Source organism: Mustelus asterias, chromosome 15 (genome assembly GCF_964213995.1).
Source record: "Mustelus asterias chromosome 15, sMusAst1.hap1.1, whole genome shotgun sequence".
NCBI lineage: Eukaryota > Metazoa > Chordata > Chondrichthyes > Carcharhiniformes > Triakidae > Mustelus > Mustelus asterias.
The window spans coordinates 9,269,562-9,289,368 of NC_135815.1; the positions used below are offsets into that span (position 1 = coordinate 9,269,562).

Consider the following 19,807-nt stretch of genomic DNA (forward strand, 5'->3'; position numbering starts at 1 on the left):
TTATTGTAAATTGCCTTCTGTACAGAGCTTCAAAAACAAGTGTACTTGAACTAAAACGGACAGCTTTCACCCCTCCACCACCCTCCCCCATTTTGTTTATTTTTCTCAGTGAGCACCAAACCAGATGCTGCCAATTCCAGCGGCCACCGCAACAGCATATATGTATACCAACAGGATGTGGATATCGCAAGTGAATGTACAAGCAAACCCCTCAGTAGGGCTAAGACCAAAGGCAAGGCTTTTGTGTTAAATCATCAGGAAGCAATACATCTTTTGTACTCCATAATGCAGTGTTCAGTGGTGTCCATCCTAAAGCAATGAAGCCAATTCCTCCAGTTCTATAATGTGTTTGTGCATTCACTTTAGTGGGAATAACTTTGACTTCATTTTTTAAAATTCATTCCTGGGACATGGGCGTCGCTGGCCGGCCAGCATTTATTGCCCATTCTTAGATGCCCAAGGGCAGTTGAGAGTCAACCGCATTGCTGTGGCTCTGGAGTCACATGTAGGCCAGACCAGGTAAGGATGGCAGATTTCCTTCCCTAAAGGACATTAGTGAACCAGATAGGTTTTTGCGATAATGGTTTCATGGTCACCATTGGATTCTTAATTCCAGATATTTTTTATTGAGTTCAAATTCCACCATCTGCCGTGGTGGGATTCGAACCTGGGTCCCCAGAACATTAGCTGAGTTTCTGAATTAATATTCTAGCGATAATACGACTAGGCCATCGCTAATGTAAAATGGGTGACTTGTCAACCCGTTTTTATATCTGAATTTCTGACAGGAAAGCTAGATTACACACTCCCCCCGCCAGTCCCCTTCAGTGTGCGGTCTGAAGGTGTCAGCTTGTAATGAGCTAATTGACTTTCAGGGCGCAGGATCACTGCTTAAACAAATGGTTTAACATGTTGAATCATAGAATCCCTACAGTACAGAAGGAGGCCATTCGGCCCATCGAAACTGTAACCGACCACAATCCTACCCAGGCCCTATTCCTGTAACCCTCATTTACCCTGCTAGTCCTCCTGACCGAGTCAATTTAGCATGGCCAATCAACCTAACCTGCACATCTTTGGACTGTGGGAGGAAACCGGAGCATGCGGAGGAAACCCATACAGACACGGGGAGAACGTACAAACTCTACACAGACGGTGACCAAGGCCGGAATCGGACCTGGGTCCCTGGCGCTAAGAGGCAGCAGTGCTAGCCACTGTGGCCACCGTGCCGCTCTCTAAGATGTTAGATAGCTCTGCTTTCCCTTCCTCCCCTTGTACCCAGTTGTTGGATATCAGCCTGTCTGCCTTGCTATCGCTGACTATCTTATGTTAAGTTAATATCGATGATCGTTAAGCCTACTCTACACATCCAATTCTGAATTTAAATGTGGATAGGAACTATCTACACAAACGCACGCACACGCACGCACGCACACGCACGCACACGCACGCACACACACAGGAAAATTTGAACAAAATGAAATGCCGTCAATATTAATGACTAAAGTTTGAATTTAAATTCCTCTCATGTTTGCTCCGTGATACTTTCACATGGTCTGATTAATTTAATAGATTTAGATTATAGATCGTCTCTTTTCCCAGCTCCCCTTGAAGAGTGATGAAAGTTTGAAATGACCTACCAAGCAGGTTAATAGGGATGAAAAACATCAGGGTTAATCAAAGTCCAATTAGCTACCATGCTGAAAGTTAATACGAGACGCATGGGTTGAATGAACTGACCTTTCTTCATCCTTGACTTCATTTCTTTTTGAAGTGAATGCTTTTATATTTTGACAGCCTGACTCTAGGCAGTCACCACTGAACAGTGCATTTAAGATTAGATCTCCCTGCGGGCAGACATCTGTCAGTTGATCCAGCGTTTCCCCTTGTCAGTGGGTTCTGCTCCTGTCACCATTTGGTTTGCTGCTACACTTTGGCTGCTCTTCCTTGGCTCTTGGTCTTTTTGGCAATCATTGAAGCAAAATGCTTTAACTTGTAGGATGCTTTCTGTTGAGATTTTGTGCTCTTAATGATCTGTTGCTTGCTGTGTCGCCTCGCTTTCTCTTGATCTTTTTTTTTGCTTGTTATTTGGTTTAAAATCTACCTGACAATTCCTGTGAGTCTTCAGGGGCTAACTCCATTCTTCATACTCTTCTAACATATTTAACATTCTCACTCTGTTTTGCATAGTTACCCTCGATGAGAGCAATAGAACCTGGGGTAAGAGCACCATTTACCGGCAGGAAGATTATGATGAAGAAGTGCAGAAAGCTTGCAAAAAAAAGGGGCGGACTTGGGGACCTAGTTCTATGCAAACCAAGGAACGAGCCAGTTGTGAGGAAAGGTGAGTGCGGGTGAATGGACCTTTCTTCCCCAGTCACGGGTATTATCATAGAAACCCGACAGAAAGAGGCCATTCGGCCCATCGAGTCTGCACCGACCACAATCCCACCCAAGCCCTACCCCCATATCCCTACAGATTTACCCACTAATCCCTCTAATCTGTGCATCTCAGAACACTAAGGGCAATTTTTAGCATGGCCAATCAACCTAACCCGCACATCTTTGGACTGTGGGAGGAAACTGGAGCACCCGGAGGAAACCAACGCTCACGGGGAGAATGTGCAAACTCCACACAGACAGTGACCCAAGCCGGGAATCGAACCCAGGTCCCTGGAGCTGTGAAGCAGCAGTGCTAACCACTGTGCTACCGTGCCGCCCTATTATGGTTGGGTTCAATTCTTTGACCAGTGTTTGTTACCTGTCCCTAATTGTCTTTGAACTGTGCGGCTTGCTGGGCCATTTCAGAGGTCAGTTAAGGGTCAGTCACATTGCTGTGGGTCTGGAGTCACATGTAGGCCAGACCAGGGAAGGACGGCAGATTTCCTTCCCTAAAGGACATTATCAAACCAGATGGATTTTTACAACAATCGATGATAAGTTGTCACAATCACTAAGGCTAGCTTTATTTCCAGATTGACTGTGGAGGGCAGCACACTTGTGCCTGAATCGACAGCGCCTGATATTCGCACACTTTGCAGCAGGAATCAACCTATATCCCACCCCACCCAACCTTGCGCCACCTCGGCCGATCAAAGACAGTAATTGAGCTGGCGAGATAGCTCCAAGCTGGATCTCCGGTTTACTAAATTATCTGATGATCAGTAAAGTGTTGATAACAGGCCAGCTTGATGGGGAAGGAGCTGGAGCCTAGGACTAATTGGATAGCTATACAAAAGAGCTGGCGTCAGCTTAGTGAGTCAGATAGCCTCCCGCTGAGTTGTATTATTCTAGGATTCTATTTTTTGAATTTGGTGTCAGCAACCCTGCCTTTAAAAAAAAAAGAGAAATTAGGCAAATTTCCCATTCCATTTCTGGCTGGCGTTCCACATTTGGCACTGAGCGAGGCTCGGCTGTGATGCCCCCCCCCAACATCCACCTGCTCCGGGTCACGTCTGGCTCATGTGAGAATGACCACTTGAGTTAGATACCATAGAGTCTCTGCGGAACACCTTCAGGGGGATAAGGATGGGCAGGTGAGAGGATGTCTTTAAAACTTGTAATGGTATTCAAGATGGATTACCTTGGCCCTGTTATGCTGTGGAACTGTATTAACTGGGAGAGCAAAGCAATGTTCATGCCTGCAAACCTGTATGTAATTCACTCTGAAGTGAACCAGTAATGCGTTCATCGTTGGAGAACACAATTTTCCTTTATGGTGCCATGTGTTTTCCCAGAAAAGGATATGTAGAATCATAGAATGTTTACAGCACAGGAGAAGGCTATTTACAGGAGCAAAGAAGCAGTTGTGTAGAGCCTCGATGAGACTGCACCTGGAGTACAGCTTTGGTCTCCTTACCCGAGGAAGGACTACACTTGCTGTAGAGGTAGTGCAGTGAAGGTTCACCAGATTGATCCCTGGGGTGGCAGGATTGTCCTGTGATGAGAGGCTGAGTAAACTGGGCCTACACTCTACAGAGTTTAGAAGAATGAGAGGTGATCTCGTTGAACCCATACAAAGTTCTTACTGGGTTTAACATAGGGTGGCACAGTGGTTAGCACTGCTGCCTCTCAGTGCCAGGGACCCAGGTTCGATTCCTGGTTTGGGTCACTGTGTGGAGTCTGCACGATCTCCCCGTGTCTGTGTGGGTTTCCTCCGGGTGCTCCGGTTTCCTCCCATAATCTGAAAGACGTGCTGGTTAGGTGCATTGGCCATGCTAAATTCTCCTTCAGTGTACCTGAACAGGCGCCGGAGTGTGGCGACTAGAGGATTTTCACAGTAACTTCACTGTAGTGTTAATGTAAGCCTACTTGTGACACTAATAAATAAACTTTAAACTTAAACTTTAACAGGGTAGATACAGGAAGTAATACCAGGAATTGGTAGGTTGTCTTATATGGGGAAAATGGACGGGAAAGACTTTTATTTGCTGCAGTCTAGAAGAGTCAGAGGCAACTTGATTGAGACATACAAGATCCTGTGGGGTCTTGACGGGGTAGATGTTTCCTCCTGTGGGAGAATTTTGCTGTGGGAGATCTCCTTTCCTCAAAAGGCAGTGAAAGCAGAGTCTTTGAATGTTTTCAAGGCAGAGCTAGATAGATATTTGATAAAGCCACATCAACCATGATCTTATTGAATTTGGAGATAGGGAAACAAAACTCTCCAGCTAATCAACTGTGGTGTACAATTTCTGTCATGTCACAGTTTGATTTTTCTTTCTCTCTCAAGTGTGGTCTGGTGATCAGATCCAGTGCACTCTGCAGTTAAGTGATAGGCCCCAAGCCTGGACCTCAATTTATCCTCTCTCCGGTGCTCCCATTTTCTTTCAGATCTGCCCCTGCTTTGTCTCTCTCTGTAGGTAAGTGATAGGCTCCAAGCCTGGGTTTCAATTTATCCTCTTTTCACAGCTCCCAATTCCCCTCAAATCCATCCCAGCTCCCGATTCTGTCTGCGGATAACTGATAGGCCCCAAGCCTGGACCTCAATTTATCCCCTCTCCGGTGCTCCCATTTTCTTTCAGATCGACTCCTGCTTTGTCTCTCTCTGCAGGTAAGTGACAGGCCCCAAGCCTGGGCTTCAATTTATCCTCTCCCCACTGCTCCCACATGTGCATGGCTGTGAGAACAGGTCTGGGCCTGTACGACCTTCTCCTTCATGGTGTATACTGGGACTCTATTGGGAAGAAAAGTAGAACACGATGATAAAAAGAATAATTGTTGTTTTAAATTTTAGGACAAGGCCGTTGTCAGATGGAAACAATCCATGGTCTACAAGTTTATTGAAGAGTCCAACTTTACCTCTAACCTCAGTTTTTGCAAACGTTCCGGACCAAGGTTTGAATTTTTACCTGTTAAATGTTTTACATTCCCCATGCAGTTTAACCAGCTACACTGAGCTGGTAAAGGAAATTTATCATCCATTGATGTAGCAATTAAAAAACTTTATATATTACATAGCACTTGTCACCAGCAGTGGACGTCTCAAAGTGCTTTACAGCCAATCTTTGAAATGTAGTCACTATTATAATGTAGAAATCTGGCAGCTAAATTGAAATCAAGAACCTCCCCTAGGCTGCCATGTGATACTGTCCAAATAAAGTTTAATGTTCTAAAGTTAAGGTGAAGGAATGTTTAATTTTTATCCTATTTTGTGTTCCCTGCGGGGATCATAGAATCCCTACAGCGCAGAAGGAGGCCATTTGGCCCCATGAGTCTGCACTGACAACAATCCCACCCAGGCCCTATCCCCACAACCCCACATATTTACCCCACTAATCCTTCTAATCTACACATCCCGGGACACGCTAAAGGGGCAATTTAGCATGGCCGATGCACCTAACCCGCACATCTTTGGATGTATGGATTTAGACTCATTGCTGATGTCAAATTTGGGCAGTTCTCTCAAGAGAATGTTCCAGATGATCACCCTGACCAGTGTTGTAGCAGCCTTGTGTCCTGAGAACTGGAAGCTAATTGTTGATCCCTCTTGCTTTAACTTGGGATTTAAGAGGCATTGACTGTGGCAGTGAACTGTCCAATTGTCTTGTCTACAGGGAGCACTTCTGAGCAGACCCGAGCAGCTGAAGACTATGAAAACCGACCAAAGCAGTCCAAATTACCTAATCAGGTGTACATTGATCTACCTCTTCGTAAAGATCATCAGGGAGAGGGAGATGGTGGCAGTGAAAGCCAGGAGGAGGTGACCCCTGTCAGTTCAGCCAACAGCACTCCGCAGGTCACTCCCACAAACAGCCTGAAGCGATTGACGCAGAGGAAGAAAACCAATATGGTACTGTATGGGTGCGCTGTGCTGCTTGCGTCTGTGGCCTTGGGGTTTGACATTCGGGAAGTGAATAAATCGCAGGTTTCGGAGGAAATTGAGGTCAAAGAGGAGAAGAAGAAAAAGGAGGGTCTCTTTCAGAGGACCAGCAGGTTCCGCAGAAGCACAAGTCCTCCAAACAGGACGGTCTCCAGAAAGGAGGAGACAAACATTCCCTCACTGAACTCGCACGCTGTTAACCTCTTGTCAATGTCTTCCATATCCAAATGTAATTCCACAAGGTCCTTGCTGCGGTCGGACAGCGAGGATACGTCTGTTTCTAATACACCCCTCACTCCGGACACTGTGGTCCACAGACCAGCATTCTTGACTGACAATCCTTCAAACGGTTCTGTAAACGGGGTGCACAAGGACCTGGATGAGTCACCTTTGTCGGACACAGACGCACCGGTTTTTGTGCGTCTGAAAGAATCCAGTGCGTTGTCAGCAGAGGGAGCTGCTAATCACAATGTTACCCACCACAGCCAGCTGCCGTCGGACGGAAGCCCAGCCAGTAAGTTTTTTTTTTTATTTGTCAAAAGCCACATTCCCGACCAGATGTCTTGCTTGGGGAGGGGGGGGCCACGCTCCTGAAACCGTGAGTGATAGGGTGTCGATTTACACTCGGAATTCCCCACTCGGCACCTGATCTCAATCACACCACTTGTAGGCCTCGTACCAACTGGAGGCCAGTGTACATGTCCCACTGGGAGTGACACAAAATCCTCCTCATACATGCTTCAGTAGAACTCTGTTACTTTAATGGAACCTGAGGGGTGGCACGGTGGCACAGTGGTTGGCACTGCTACCTCACAGCACCAGGGACCTGGGTTCGATTCCCGGCTTGGGTCACTGTCTGTGCGGAGTCTGCACATTCTCCCCGTGTCTGCGTGGGTTTCCTCCGGGTGCTCCGGTTTCCTCCCACAGTCCAAAAGATGTGCTGGTTAGGTGCATTGGCCATGCTAAATTCTCCCTCAGTGTACCCGAACAGGCGTGAGAGTGTGGCGTCTCGGGGATTTTCACACTAACTTCATTGCAGTGTTAATGGAAGCCTACTTGTGACACTAATAAACTTCTTTAAAAACTTTAAAAGATAAAGTTGTCAAGGCAGACACCCTTGCCTTTATCTGCGAGAGAGCGCTAAAAGGGAAGGGATAAGATTGAATTAATTAAAAGCCACCATTACTAGCAAGGCAATGAAAAGAAGCCGGAGAAATATGAAACAGCACTTGAGTCACAAAGGGGAAGTGGGCAGAAATATCCATGCATTACATTGAGTACCACTGCATTGCCTGGAAGGAGGCTGAGATATGCTTTGGTGCTCTTAAATACTGTCTTGATTATTGGGCCCTGGTTTTTCAGATTTGTTGCCCTATTTAATGGGTAGTGTGATTTTAATTTCTGGGGTATTATACACCAGGTTATGTTCCAGTTTGGTCTGGGGACAAAAATCCAATCCAAATATGTTTGGATGTAGAATCATTTTCTCAAAAGGTTGTGAAACCATTATTTGTTTTCTCATATTTCTCATAGCAAATGGAGTTTCTGACTCCAGTCCACGTAGAGAGTCATCAGAGTTCCCACGTCTTCCAGATCCCAAAACCATGTATCCAGCATCGACAAGACGAAGAACCCCAAAAAGGGACGCGACCCCCGAGAGACCAAAATCTGGGGACATGGTGCCTAGGCCTCGGCCTTCTTTGTCCCGAATCAGGACAGACCCCTGGCAACTTATGTCTCAGTCAATCAGCCAAAATGAGTCCTCGGAAGGTTCGGGAGATGCCACGGTGCCTAGTTTGGACATAGTTCTCACTACCGAGCGCCAACCCAGTTTGCCCTTTGGTGCCTGCTCTCTACTTGACATGGACATGGAAGGCCAAAGCCAGGACGGCACAGTACCCCTCTGCAGAAGTGAAACCAAGCCTAGCAGACCAAGTGGCTTTGAACTGGCGAGAGAGTTTTTGTCTTAGCACTCACTGCCTTGGAGACGGGACCTCGCGAACATTCCCTTTTCAAATTTGAGAGTGAAAAATGTATAAATGCAATGAACCCTGTTTGGAAAAAGAAATGTGAATGGAATGTAATTTTTTTTCTAGGCGTTTGTGTGACACTTTTCTACTGTAGGCCCGCGGGGGTCACATCTGATCAAAACAGATGAAGAATATCATCTCACGACTTTTCCCTCTTTATTAACACCCAAACCTTACATCCTGGATCCCAGCTGGATTTGATCTTGGGTCACTGGTACAGAAGGACTGTCTTATTTTGCACCTAGTTCTGGCTCCGATTTTGGGAAAGGAAGTGCATTTTGTTGCTCGCAAACTCGAGATCAATCTACTGCATGTTGAACGGAAGGACCTGTTCTGCGTGTAGCCCTTGGTATTTTGCACTTTGAATGTTTTGAACATAACAAAATTTTACCTGAGTTATTATAGTGTGCCCATTCCATATTTAAACTGCAAGTCTTGGGATTTTTGGGTCATTTGCCTGAATGAAGAACTTGATTAGTCTTTTTTGCATTTCCTTTTACTGTGGTCCAAGAATGTTAACGCTCTACGTGTAATTGGCTGGTATAAATTACGTTCCCTTCCAGCTCACAACCTTGATTTTTATTTCTCCCAACAGAAAGATAGTATCCTTTTTACTGTTGTTCCACAGAGTTATAGAGTCATAGAGGTTTACAGCATGGAAACAGGCCCTTCGGCCCAACTTGTCCATGCCGCCCTTTTTCTTTTTAAACCACTAAGCTAGTCCCAATTGCCCACGTTTGGCCCATATCCCTCTATACCCATCGTACCCATGTAACTATCTAAATTCTTTTTAAAAGACAAAATTGTACCCGCCTCACTACTACCTCTGGCAGCTTGTACCAGATACTCCCCACCCTCTGGGTGAAAAAATTGCCCCTCTGGACCCTTTTGTATCTCTCCCCTCTCACCTTAAACCTATGCCCTCTAGTTTTAGACTCCCCTACCTTTGGGAAAAGATATTGACTATTTACCTTGTCTATGCCCCTCATTATTTTATAGACCTCTATAAGGTCACCCCTCAGCCTTCTACGCTCCAGGGAAAAAAGTTACCTTCTCAAATGCCATTTTTTGTGGTAGTCGCTATGCAAACTCCATTGAAAAGCTGAAGTTTTCATCACATTTGATCAGCATAATGTCCAAGCTCCGTGAACACTGAAGGTTAATGAAAAAGCTATATTTCAAATGCCTTTTAAAATAAAATTAATTGGTGATGTTCTTCCCCCACTCCTGTTGCTGAACCATAGAACTCCACGATGTCCCAGGTTTATTCGCTGATTTGTACTGAGTTAACTGATCCCCGTCAGTGACAATTAGGAGTGCTACAATCGACTGTAGCATCCCTGGCTTTGCAGGTGTCACTACATAGCGGACCTTTGCTACTAAGTGTGAGGATGGAAGTGCACCAGAAAGTCATGCCCTTGCGTTGAAACAATCTGCCGATGCTAACTGTTAGCTCACACACACAGTCTGACACTTTGGGTAGTTGCATAGAGCTGTACCCTCATTGAGGGAGTTGACACTGTCAAGAGAGGACAAGTGAAGGTGGGAAAATAAAAGCTGTAACTTGCACTGTGTAAATCAACAAAAGGGATTCTGTGTAAAGTTTAGTTGCAATAGTGCACATATTTTATAATAATACATACTTTTGAGTGTTAAGTGCAACAAAACCTGTAGTATACAGAAAGGACTAAAATATTGAGACATTGCTACTTAGATCAATCTGAAGTCTTGACCTGGAATAATTTTGGAGAACTGTAACTATTTCTGAAGAGATTTAAGAAGGCGAGCGTTTAATTAATGGCGCCTGGGATTAACGGCTCACCGTTTTTAGAAGTTAAATCTCAGAAAATGATAGCTAAGATCATGTATATTAATTATAGGGTCATAAAAAAAAACTCCACACCCATTTTTAAAATTTCAATTTTGCCTTTTGAAAACCACAGTAAAAGTCACTGAAACACTGGAATTCGTTAATATTTGGGTGTTTTTACGGCGCTTCCTCAATTTTGGTGGGGTGGGGTGGGGGAGACGGTGGGGTGGGGGAGACGGTGGGATGGGAGGGACGGTGGTGTGATGGGAGGCTATGAAAGCTTTTGTGAAAGGTTTGCAGATGAGTGTGATCACCTTCGGTTTATGCTTATCTGCCATCTTCTTACACTAGTCTATTCTGCCTGGGCTGCAGTGGTCCATGAAGCAGACTTATCTTGGAAAATAAAGCACAAATAGCATATGTAAAATATTCTGCTGCTAGTGCACAACATATGTGACACGCCTCCTTGAAAAAATGAGTTTGTGTGTGAAATGTAGCCTGTATGCTGAAGATGTATTTTTTACAGGTCTGTTGGCCGGTTCAAACACTGATTTCTTTCACACCATCTCATGTCGGGCAATCATAAATTTGACTGGCTGTATTTAACATGTTTTGACTTGTAATCCAGTGCTCTGCAGGTGCCTCCCAGAGCCCCAGTTTGCCTTATTGTCACTTCACCCCAACTAGATGCTTCAAAGTACAATCAACTGTCATTCCCAAGTTCTTTTCCTTAAAGCAGTAATTCCTCATAAAGTTGTACAGTTTACATGGTGATGCGAAATGGTGAACTTGCTCCATTAACGCATCTTGAAGATATTTCCACTTCTTTCCAGTAGATGTTTAACTTGCACTACCAGGAGCTGGGTTATAGGTATAAATTATTACATTCCACAGCATCTAACACAAGCCCATCCTTAGTTTTCAGTAATAACTGTAGCTAGGCTCTGGATTTTCTTGCGTTATTGTTTCTTCATCTGAAAAGCATAAAATCATGAATGTTTGTGGGACCTCCTTTTTCAGGTACTAATGTTTCCTTTATTGTTGGAATTTTTACTGAATTTGATAAGCTAATAGACATTTTTTCATCATAGCAACACAACCAGTGGAGCCATGCGTATTTGCTGATTCACCTTAATTTTCTTTTAGCCTCCTTTTACCGCTCTGTAGATGTGCTGAGTTGATTAATTCTGCCAGCTTGTTTTAGGCTCTACTTGGTGCAAGAGTACGAGACTGTGTGTAGCTCTAAGCACCATCAGAAAGAAACCTATCTCCCCCCCCCCCCCCCACTGGCACTCCACCAATTCCCTTTTCTTCCAGATTGCCCTGGAGAGCATTTTATTTAATTTCAGCTGACCGCATGGGGATCATTTCCATTTATTGTACAGTAAAGAGCATCTCTACTTGGGCTGTTGTGGAGGTATCTGGCCAGCCATTTGAATATTTCCAAAATGAAATGATGGTAGTGCAGCAGTGGGTTTCGAGTTCCTCCGATAATAAAGGCAAAATGCTGCGGATGCTGGAATCTGAAACAAAAACAGAAAATGCTGAAAAATCTCAGCAGGTCTGACAGCATCTGTGGAGAGAGAATAGAAAGAAGTCTCTCAACGCCAAGTTAAAGTCCAATAGGTTTATTTGGAATCACGAGCTTTCGGAGCGCTGCTCCTTCATGAGGAGAGAGAATATAGTCATAAAGGTTTACAGCATGGAAACAGGCCCTTCGGCCCAACTTGTTCATGCCGCCCTTTTTAAACCCCTAAGCTAATCCCAATTGCCTGCATTTGGCCCATATCCCTCAATACCCATGGAACTATCTAAATGCCTTTTAAAAGAGAAAATTGTACCAGCCTCTACTACTACCTCTGGCAGCTTGTTCCAGACACACTCCACCCTTTGTGTGAAAAAATTGCCCCTCTGGACACTTTTGTGTATCTCACCTTAAACCTATGCCCTCTAGTTTTAGACTCCCCTATCTTTGGGAAAAGATATTGACTATCTAACTGATCTGTGCCCCTCATTATTTTATAGACCTCTATAAGATCACCCCTCAGCCTTCTGTGCTCCAGAGAAAAACGTCCCAGTCTATTCAGCCTCTCCTTATAACTCAATCCATCAAGTCCCGGTAGCATCCTAGTAAATATTTTCTGCACTCTTTCTAGTTTAATAATATCCTTTCTATAATAGGGTGACTAGAATTGCACACAGTATTCCAAATGTGGCCTTACCAATGTCTTGTACAACTTCAACAAGACATTCCAACTCCTGTATTCAATGTTCTGACCGATGAAACCAAGCATGCCGAATGCCGCCTTCACCACTCTGTCCACCTGTGACTCCACTTTCAAGGAGCTATGAACATGTACCCCTAGATCTTTGTTCTGTAACTCTCCCCAGTGCCCTACCATTAAGTGAATAAGTTAACAGAACTGAGTAAGTTAATAGAACAAACGTTTTGAGTCAGGATGACCCATTAGGGGAAGCGGTGGTGTAGTGGTATTGGCGCTGGACTAGTAATGCTCTTGGAACCCGGGTTCGAATCCTGCCACAGCAGATGGTGAAATTTGAATTCAATAAAAATCTGGAATTAAAGGTGACCATGAAACTGTTGTCGATTGTCGTAAAAACCCATCTGGTTCACTCGTGTCCTTGAGGGAAGGAAATCTGCCATCCTTACCTGGTCTGGCCTACATGTGACTCCAGACCCACAGCAATGTGGTTGACTCTTAAATGCCTTCAGGGAATGGGCAATAAATGCTGGCCCGGCCAGTGAAGCCCACATCCCATGAACAAATTTTTTAAAAAAATCTCTCTCCATAGATGCTGTCAGACCTGCTGAGATTTTCCAGAATTTTCTGTTTCTGTTTGAGATCCCCCTATCTAAAATGGGCCTTAATGGTTACAGTTGCTCACAAGTTAAATGATAAAGGAACCCAGTGAGAAGTTTGTACCTCTGTGCCTGTTTTTGCAAGAATCTGCTGTTTTAACTTTTGATCGTGTACCAGTGGCCAGTAATAATCAGTGAAAAGCAAGAGGATCCAGTGGTGATTAATTTTCTTAAGGGTGATTTTTTTGTTGTTGTTTTCCCAATCTCTCAATTTGTCATTTTCTTGTTTAAAGTTGTCCAATGAGTACAAAATTTTAATTTAGAAAGTGGGACATTGACATGTAACCCAACAGATTCACCTTGCCAGTGTTATTGTGCATTTTAAAACTAGCTAAGCTTTTTTAAAATAACTGGTTGTTGGAGTATTGTCATCTTTTACCTCTGTTCAAATACAATCTTAGTTTTATTTTTAAAAGCATTAATTACTGTACATTCAGAGAGACTGAATCCGATTCTTGCTACTCAAATCATACAATTTATTTGTTCTATGATTTTTCAGTAAAATAAGGAAGCTATTTCTACCACTCTGTAAAACCATCTGTCAAAGGTCTTTTCACTTGAAGATGCTGCTTTATATATTGTTTAGTTGTATTTTTACTGCAGTTTGAGACTTTGAATAATATTTATGTAAAATCCTAGGTATTAAATAAGAACGTGTTTTATATTTTACCAAGCGGGCTTGGTCCATGCTGAATCCCAACAAAGGCAAGCAGGAGTCCTTTTTGAGAAGCTCAGCATCAGAGTACGTGTATAGCCCATGTGTTTCCCTCTTCTAAACATATTGTTCTGATTATAAAAGCTCTTTTTTATTTAAAAAAATCATTGTCGATTTCGTAATTGTATCGATGACAAAAATTGCAGAGAACAATTCCATTGGACAGTTTATCCTGAACAAGTCTTGATCACTGGTTAGTGTCATTGTTTACTTTGGGTGAAATGAAATCTCTCTAACTCATGATGCAGGCTATCCGTGGTCGGAACATGGGAACTAGGAGTGGGCCATCCTGCCCCTCGCGTACTTCCACCATTTAGCTAGATGATGGCTGATTGTACCTCAACTCATCCACATAAAATACTCAAAAATTGATCCATCTCAGTGTTGACTTGGTCCCCGTGTCCAAAGCCTTTTGAGAGAGGCTGTTCCACATTTGCACGACCCTTTGGGTGGAAAGATGCTTTTGTCATGCTCTTGAATCTCACAGTTCTCATTTTAACATTGAAGGGGGAACACAGAAGTTAAAATCACTTAATGTTATTTCTTTGAATCTGGCACGATGTAAATGACACACTAAACAGATGGGTGCCGTCCATTATAAATTTTCTTCCTTGGTAAGGAGAAAAATTAAAGAAAGTATTATTTTCATTTGCATGCAGTTTGCATTTCTATTTAAATCCATTGGGGAATTTCCCTGCCGTGCCCCGATACCTTTCCTGCAATCGGACTTGGCAATCATGCTCTGTGTATCGAAAACCTCTCACATACAAGACACTAGAGGGCAGCTTGTAGCCACAGAGCTTGTGTCAGGAGGAGTTGGTGCCTACATGAGCTGAAGGGAAGAAACTACTTTGTCATTACATTTCATTTCCCTTTAAATCTAAATCTAATCAAGACATTAGTCCAGTCTATCCCGCCATCCTCAATTAAAATCTATTGTCAGCAACCGTGTCCTTCAGCCGAGTCCTTGTTCAGTATTTAAGTCTGATGATGATTATTTGATGCTTGTGGGGTATGTGAAGTGCAGGAAGGTTTTAGTGTGGCCACTGACCAGTAATTGTATAGCCAAACACAAAGGAATTCCCACAGTCTCCTGCTACCAGTCAGTGAAAATTCTACTTGATTGCAATATCCCTTTGATGTGTCAAAAAGTTGGGATAGAGAAAGTCTAATTCCAGTATAATCAGAAGTCTCAACACCAGGTTAAAGTCCAACAGGTTTATTTGGAATCACGAGCTTTCGGAGCGCTGCTCCTTCATCAGGTGAGTCTGCGCTCCGAAAACTCACGATTCCAAATAAACCTGTTGGACTTTAACCTGGTGTTATGAGACTTCTTATTGTACCCACCCCAGTCCAATGCCGGCATCTCCACATCATGTCCAGCATAATCGATTGAGGAAAGTAGATTTCTATTCTCCATCCCAATTGAGACAATATTAAGGTGGAGTTCTCCATCTTGAAAGTTATGCCCTACATTGGAACCTTGACAAAAACAATTAATATAAAAAACATGGCTAACTGTTTTAATGCAAGATAAGTCTAAAGTCGGCTTGTTTTATAAAATGAATTATGTTTGAATGAAATCAATTTTCAACATGGACAATTGTCAAGATTAGTTAAAATCCATTTTTTAAAACTAAGTTACTGGAAAGCAATGTGCTTATGATTTGGATTTTATTTGTTTTAATCTATCAAATGTTTACATTGTCAGACTGCATCGCTTCCAACTCCAATGTCCCAATGTAGTGCTATGTTTAACATACCTCAGCTTTTAGATCATAGAATCCAATAGTGCAGGAGGAGGCCATTCGGCCCATCGAGTCTGCACTGACTACAATCCCACCCATTACCCCATGTATCTACCCTAGCTAGTCCCCCTGAAACTAATGGGCAATTTAGTATTGCCAATCCACCTAACACGCACATCTTTTACCTTAAATAACTATATAGCTTTCCTATTTTGAATTGCATATATTGATTTTTGAACAGCTGGAATGAAAACTCATCTAATAATGGGTTTTCCAATCCCTAGTGTTTATTTTCTCCTACCTTTTGGGTCAGGCCCTCCCAGCCCACAAAAGGAAAAAGATTTTCTTGAGCCTCTGACTGGAGTTAGTTGAGTGGTAGCATATCAGGAGTGAGTTACTGACTCCCCTTCTAGCCAGACACTGTGGATTGTCTCTTTGGTCGTGTTAGCAACAATCCTGCATCCTCCCCCCTGCAAAAAAGAAAGTCTATTTTCCTTTTAAATCATCATTGGATATAAAGTTGGAGGGAAGAAACGTCAACTGGCCCATTGATCCCACACCAAACAAAATCCATGAATTTATAATGACCCTCTCTGATCCTTTATCACCGCAGCCTTTTAAGTATAAAAACATTGACTGTTGTTACTTCAAAGAACACCCTACCCCTGACCTGCCTTGGGGGGGAAGGGGGAAAGAGTCAGGCATTTTAATTAGTATTTAAACCTCCGTTTCCCCCTCTTTCCCCACTACACCCCCCCCCCCCTCTGTATTCAAGTATAATAAATTACTTAAATATTAAAAGCAATACAGTATTAACCACGCAAGTTGTTTTTAATTCCAATTACAAAAATAATTTTGCGAACTGCTCTGGGTGTTACCCCTCCCTGATGCTGGGCTGGTGTTGTGAAAGGTTGATGTGTGACTGCATTGTTTCTGTGCCTTAAAATGCTATTAAATGCAGTGGGTTGGAACCAAAAGCCCTCTGATGTTTTGAATTGATTGAAAAAGGATATACTGTATTGGGTGAAGCTTTACCACTCTAGGTAATAGACCAAATGGTAGAATGTACTATTGTATTGAAGGACTCTATTCTGCTGCCATACTGCTATGTGCATACGTTGATTGACTTGGACAGCAAAGAGTTAATCTGCACATTTCCAACAAAAAAAATTATTTAAACTGCAAAAGTATTTGGATTAAACCACCCATTACATTTGTATTGCATTCACTCGTTGGGTTTCTGCAATACAATATATACATAGCTGCATACACCTCTGGTCAAGGTGCCCATGTGTATTTTGCCTTAAGGAAAGGTAGTTAAACAATGATGGAGGTGTTCCTTTTTCCACGTGGATTGTGTAAACTGAATAGCTGACACAGATGGGATGGATGTAATTGGACAGTTCGCTCTGCTTGTCAGTTTTACTTGTATCACGGGTGCTGTTTGGAATAGAGTGTTAACACTGTTACAGTACAAAATCTACAATGGGATGTGTATACTACTGAACATTTTCTTTAGCTATAAATTGTTTTTGTATTTTAAGTTGTAGTTGGCACCCATGCTACTGTTGAGGAAAATCACTGCATCACTTTCTGCAAAAGGATATTTGTACGAGATAATTGTGCTGTACAGAGAATTTTGGCACTTTTTTGGCCAATACAAGAAGCACATCGGTTTTAATAAAACACTTTTTCAGTAATATGTTTCGTGTTCTGTTTTAATTGCTCATCTTGCTATCGTTCTAAGGGGGAAGAACATGGGCAGCAGAATTTATTTTGGATTACTCGTTGAGTTTTTTTTTAAAAAAGCCACAGAGATGAGTGACTGAAGTGGAGGCCTGTAACATTTGAACATGTCCATTGCAGCATGGTGGCACAGTAGTTAGCACTGTTGCCTCATAGTGCCAGGGACCCAGGTTTGATTCCCAGCTTGGGTCACTGTGCGGAGTCTGTACCTTCTCTGTGTATTGCCTCCCACAGTCCCAAAAACGTGCTGGTTAGGTGCATTGGCTATGCTAAATTCTCCCTCAGTGTACCCGAACAGGAGTATGATGACTAGGGAATTTTCACAGTAACCTCATTGTAGTGTTCGTATAAGTCTGTAACATTAATAAGTAAACTTAGTTTTAAATGAGAGGTGCTTGGACTTCATCACTTTAAGTGTTGCCAGCTGAATAAATGTATTCCTGGAGGTTTCATCACATGACTTCTTTCCATGCTCCAGCCATCAGTCAGTCAAACACATCCATCTTTGTGATGCTCTACCTTCCTCCACCAACTGGAAAGCAGACTCATCCCTGGTTCTGCAGCCCAACCCTCGCGGACATCCTGCATCTACCCTGCCTATTCCTGGTAGAAATTTATAGGTTTCAGAGATCCCCCTCATTCTTCTAAACTCCAGCAAGTACAATCCTAACTGACTTGATTTCTCCTCGTATGTCAGTTCTGCCATCCCAGGAGGCCGTCTGGTAAACTTTTGCTGCACTCCCTCTATAGAAAGAATATCCTTGGTCAGATAAGCAGACCAAAACTGCACAATATTCCAGGTGTAGCCTCACCAATGCTCTATATAATTGCAGCAAGATATCCCTGCTCCTGTACTCTAGTCAATCTTGCAATGAAGGTCAGCATACTATTTGCCTCATTACGACCAGCTACGTGCTTAGTCAGTAACTGGCGTAAGAGGACATTGTTGCACATTCCCCTCTCAATTTGTAGTCATTCAAGTGTATAACATTTGTCCACATACCGAATCTGCCATTCATTTGCCCACATCTCACTGAAGCATTTCTGCATCGTCCTCACAGCTCACCCTCCCACCCACCTGTGCGTCATCTGCAAATTGAGATAATACGTTTAGTTCCTCCTTTAAATCATTCATAGATAGTGACTAGCTAGGGTCCTAGCACCACCAATCCCTCTGGTACTCCACTCGTCATGGCCTGCCATTTGGAAACAAAATGGCCTTTTATTCCCGTGTTTTGGATTGCAGGGGACCTACATTTGTCTTCAGTCTTTTTCTCTACAAGTTTACTCTTCTATTCTAAATTCCCCTTGATCAATCCCCTAGTCTTTGCTGAATTTTAAACTGCTGCCAATTCTCAGGTCTGTTGCTTCTTCTGGTCTCTAATAATATCTTGAATTTCTCTCAAGCCATGGTTTGGCTTCCCTTCCCATTTTACTTTTGTGCCAGACAGGAATAAACAGTTGCTGCAGTTCACCTAAGGCACGTTTGCCATTGCCTATCCAGTCATCCTTTTAAGTGATGTTTCACAATCCATACCTCATACCATTCTCTCCACCACTCTTCTCCTTTTCCACCCCCACCCCAAAAAAACCTTTCTTTCCAGTGTTGCATCCACAGTTTCCTCAAGATTGATCTTCAATTCCTGGAGACATTGGGTCCATCATGGTGGAATGTCAACACTTGAGGACGGAATAAAACTTGATAGTCAGTTGCTGGCATATATATTTTGTAGTGTCAATAACACGAAGATCGTCAGCTGCAAACTATGTACAGTTATGAGAATACCCTCAATTCTCTGCTGGCTAGACTCTGAGCATATGTCACTTAGTCTAAGACTTAAAGTTTTTATTGTCAAAAGTAGACTTCCATTAACACTGCAAAAATCCCATAGTTGCCACACTCCAGTGCCTGTTCAGGTACAGTGGAGGGAGAATTTAGCATGGCTAATGCACCTAACTAGCATGAGTTTTAGACTGCAGGAGGAAATCCCAGTGACCCAAGCCAGGAATCAAACCTGGGTCCCTGGTGCTGTGAGGCAGCAGTGCTAACCCCTGTGCCACTGACTACACTGTCCACTTTGGTAATACCTTGTAGCTAGATTCAGGGTCTTTACTCTGGTTGGTAGTTCTGTGCCACATCAAAAGGGGAGTACAAGATATGAAGTTGAAATGTTGGCTATTTACTCAGGTTTGAAAAGCATTGGAGTTATCTCAATGTTAGGGCAGGTATTTTAATCCCTCAACTTTATCAGCAAAATGATAAGAGTGCAGCTATTGTTAGATTATAGGAAATGCAGTAGTTCAGTGAATGCTAGAAAATCAAAGTTTCCTATACACACCCCATGTGTCAGAATGATAGATGAGTGAGTATTAATTGGCTAAAAGTGGCAGTTTTATGTTAGCTGGAGTTTACCATAGGAGACAAAACATGGGGTTCAGTAGTTATGGTAGGGTTAAAACGAGAAGCCCAAAATTGTAGAATCCACTCAATGACTAGGCAATTTATAGCACCCTGCTATTTTCCTCTTGGTCGTGGCAAATTAATTTTCAAATATTGT

At 43.1% G+C, this 19,807-nt stretch overlaps 1 protein-coding gene across 2 annotated transcripts in view; it reads left to right on the top strand.

Moving 5' to 3' along the window:
• map3k21 (mitogen-activated protein kinase kinase kinase 21) overlaps positions 1–10,343 on the top strand; it is a 93,316-nt gene extending 82,973 nt beyond the window's left edge. Inside the window, exons 7-11 of one of the 2 annotated variants that reach the window (XM_078229464.1) lie at positions 110–232; positions 2,191–2,344; positions 5,234–5,334; positions 6,054–6,833; positions 7,853–10,343. In XM_078229464.1, the coding sequence (XP_078085590.1) occupies positions 110–232; positions 2,191–2,344; positions 5,234–5,334; positions 6,054–6,833; positions 7,853–8,289 (1,595 nt within the window). In that variant the 3' untranslated portion in view covers positions 8,290–10,343. The remainder of the gene's footprint in view (positions 1–109; positions 233–2,190; positions 2,345–5,233; positions 5,335–6,053; positions 6,834–7,852) is intronic. The other variant, XM_078229465.1, reaches the window with a different exon arrangement.
• Positions 10,344–19,807: the final 9,464 nt, after the last annotated feature.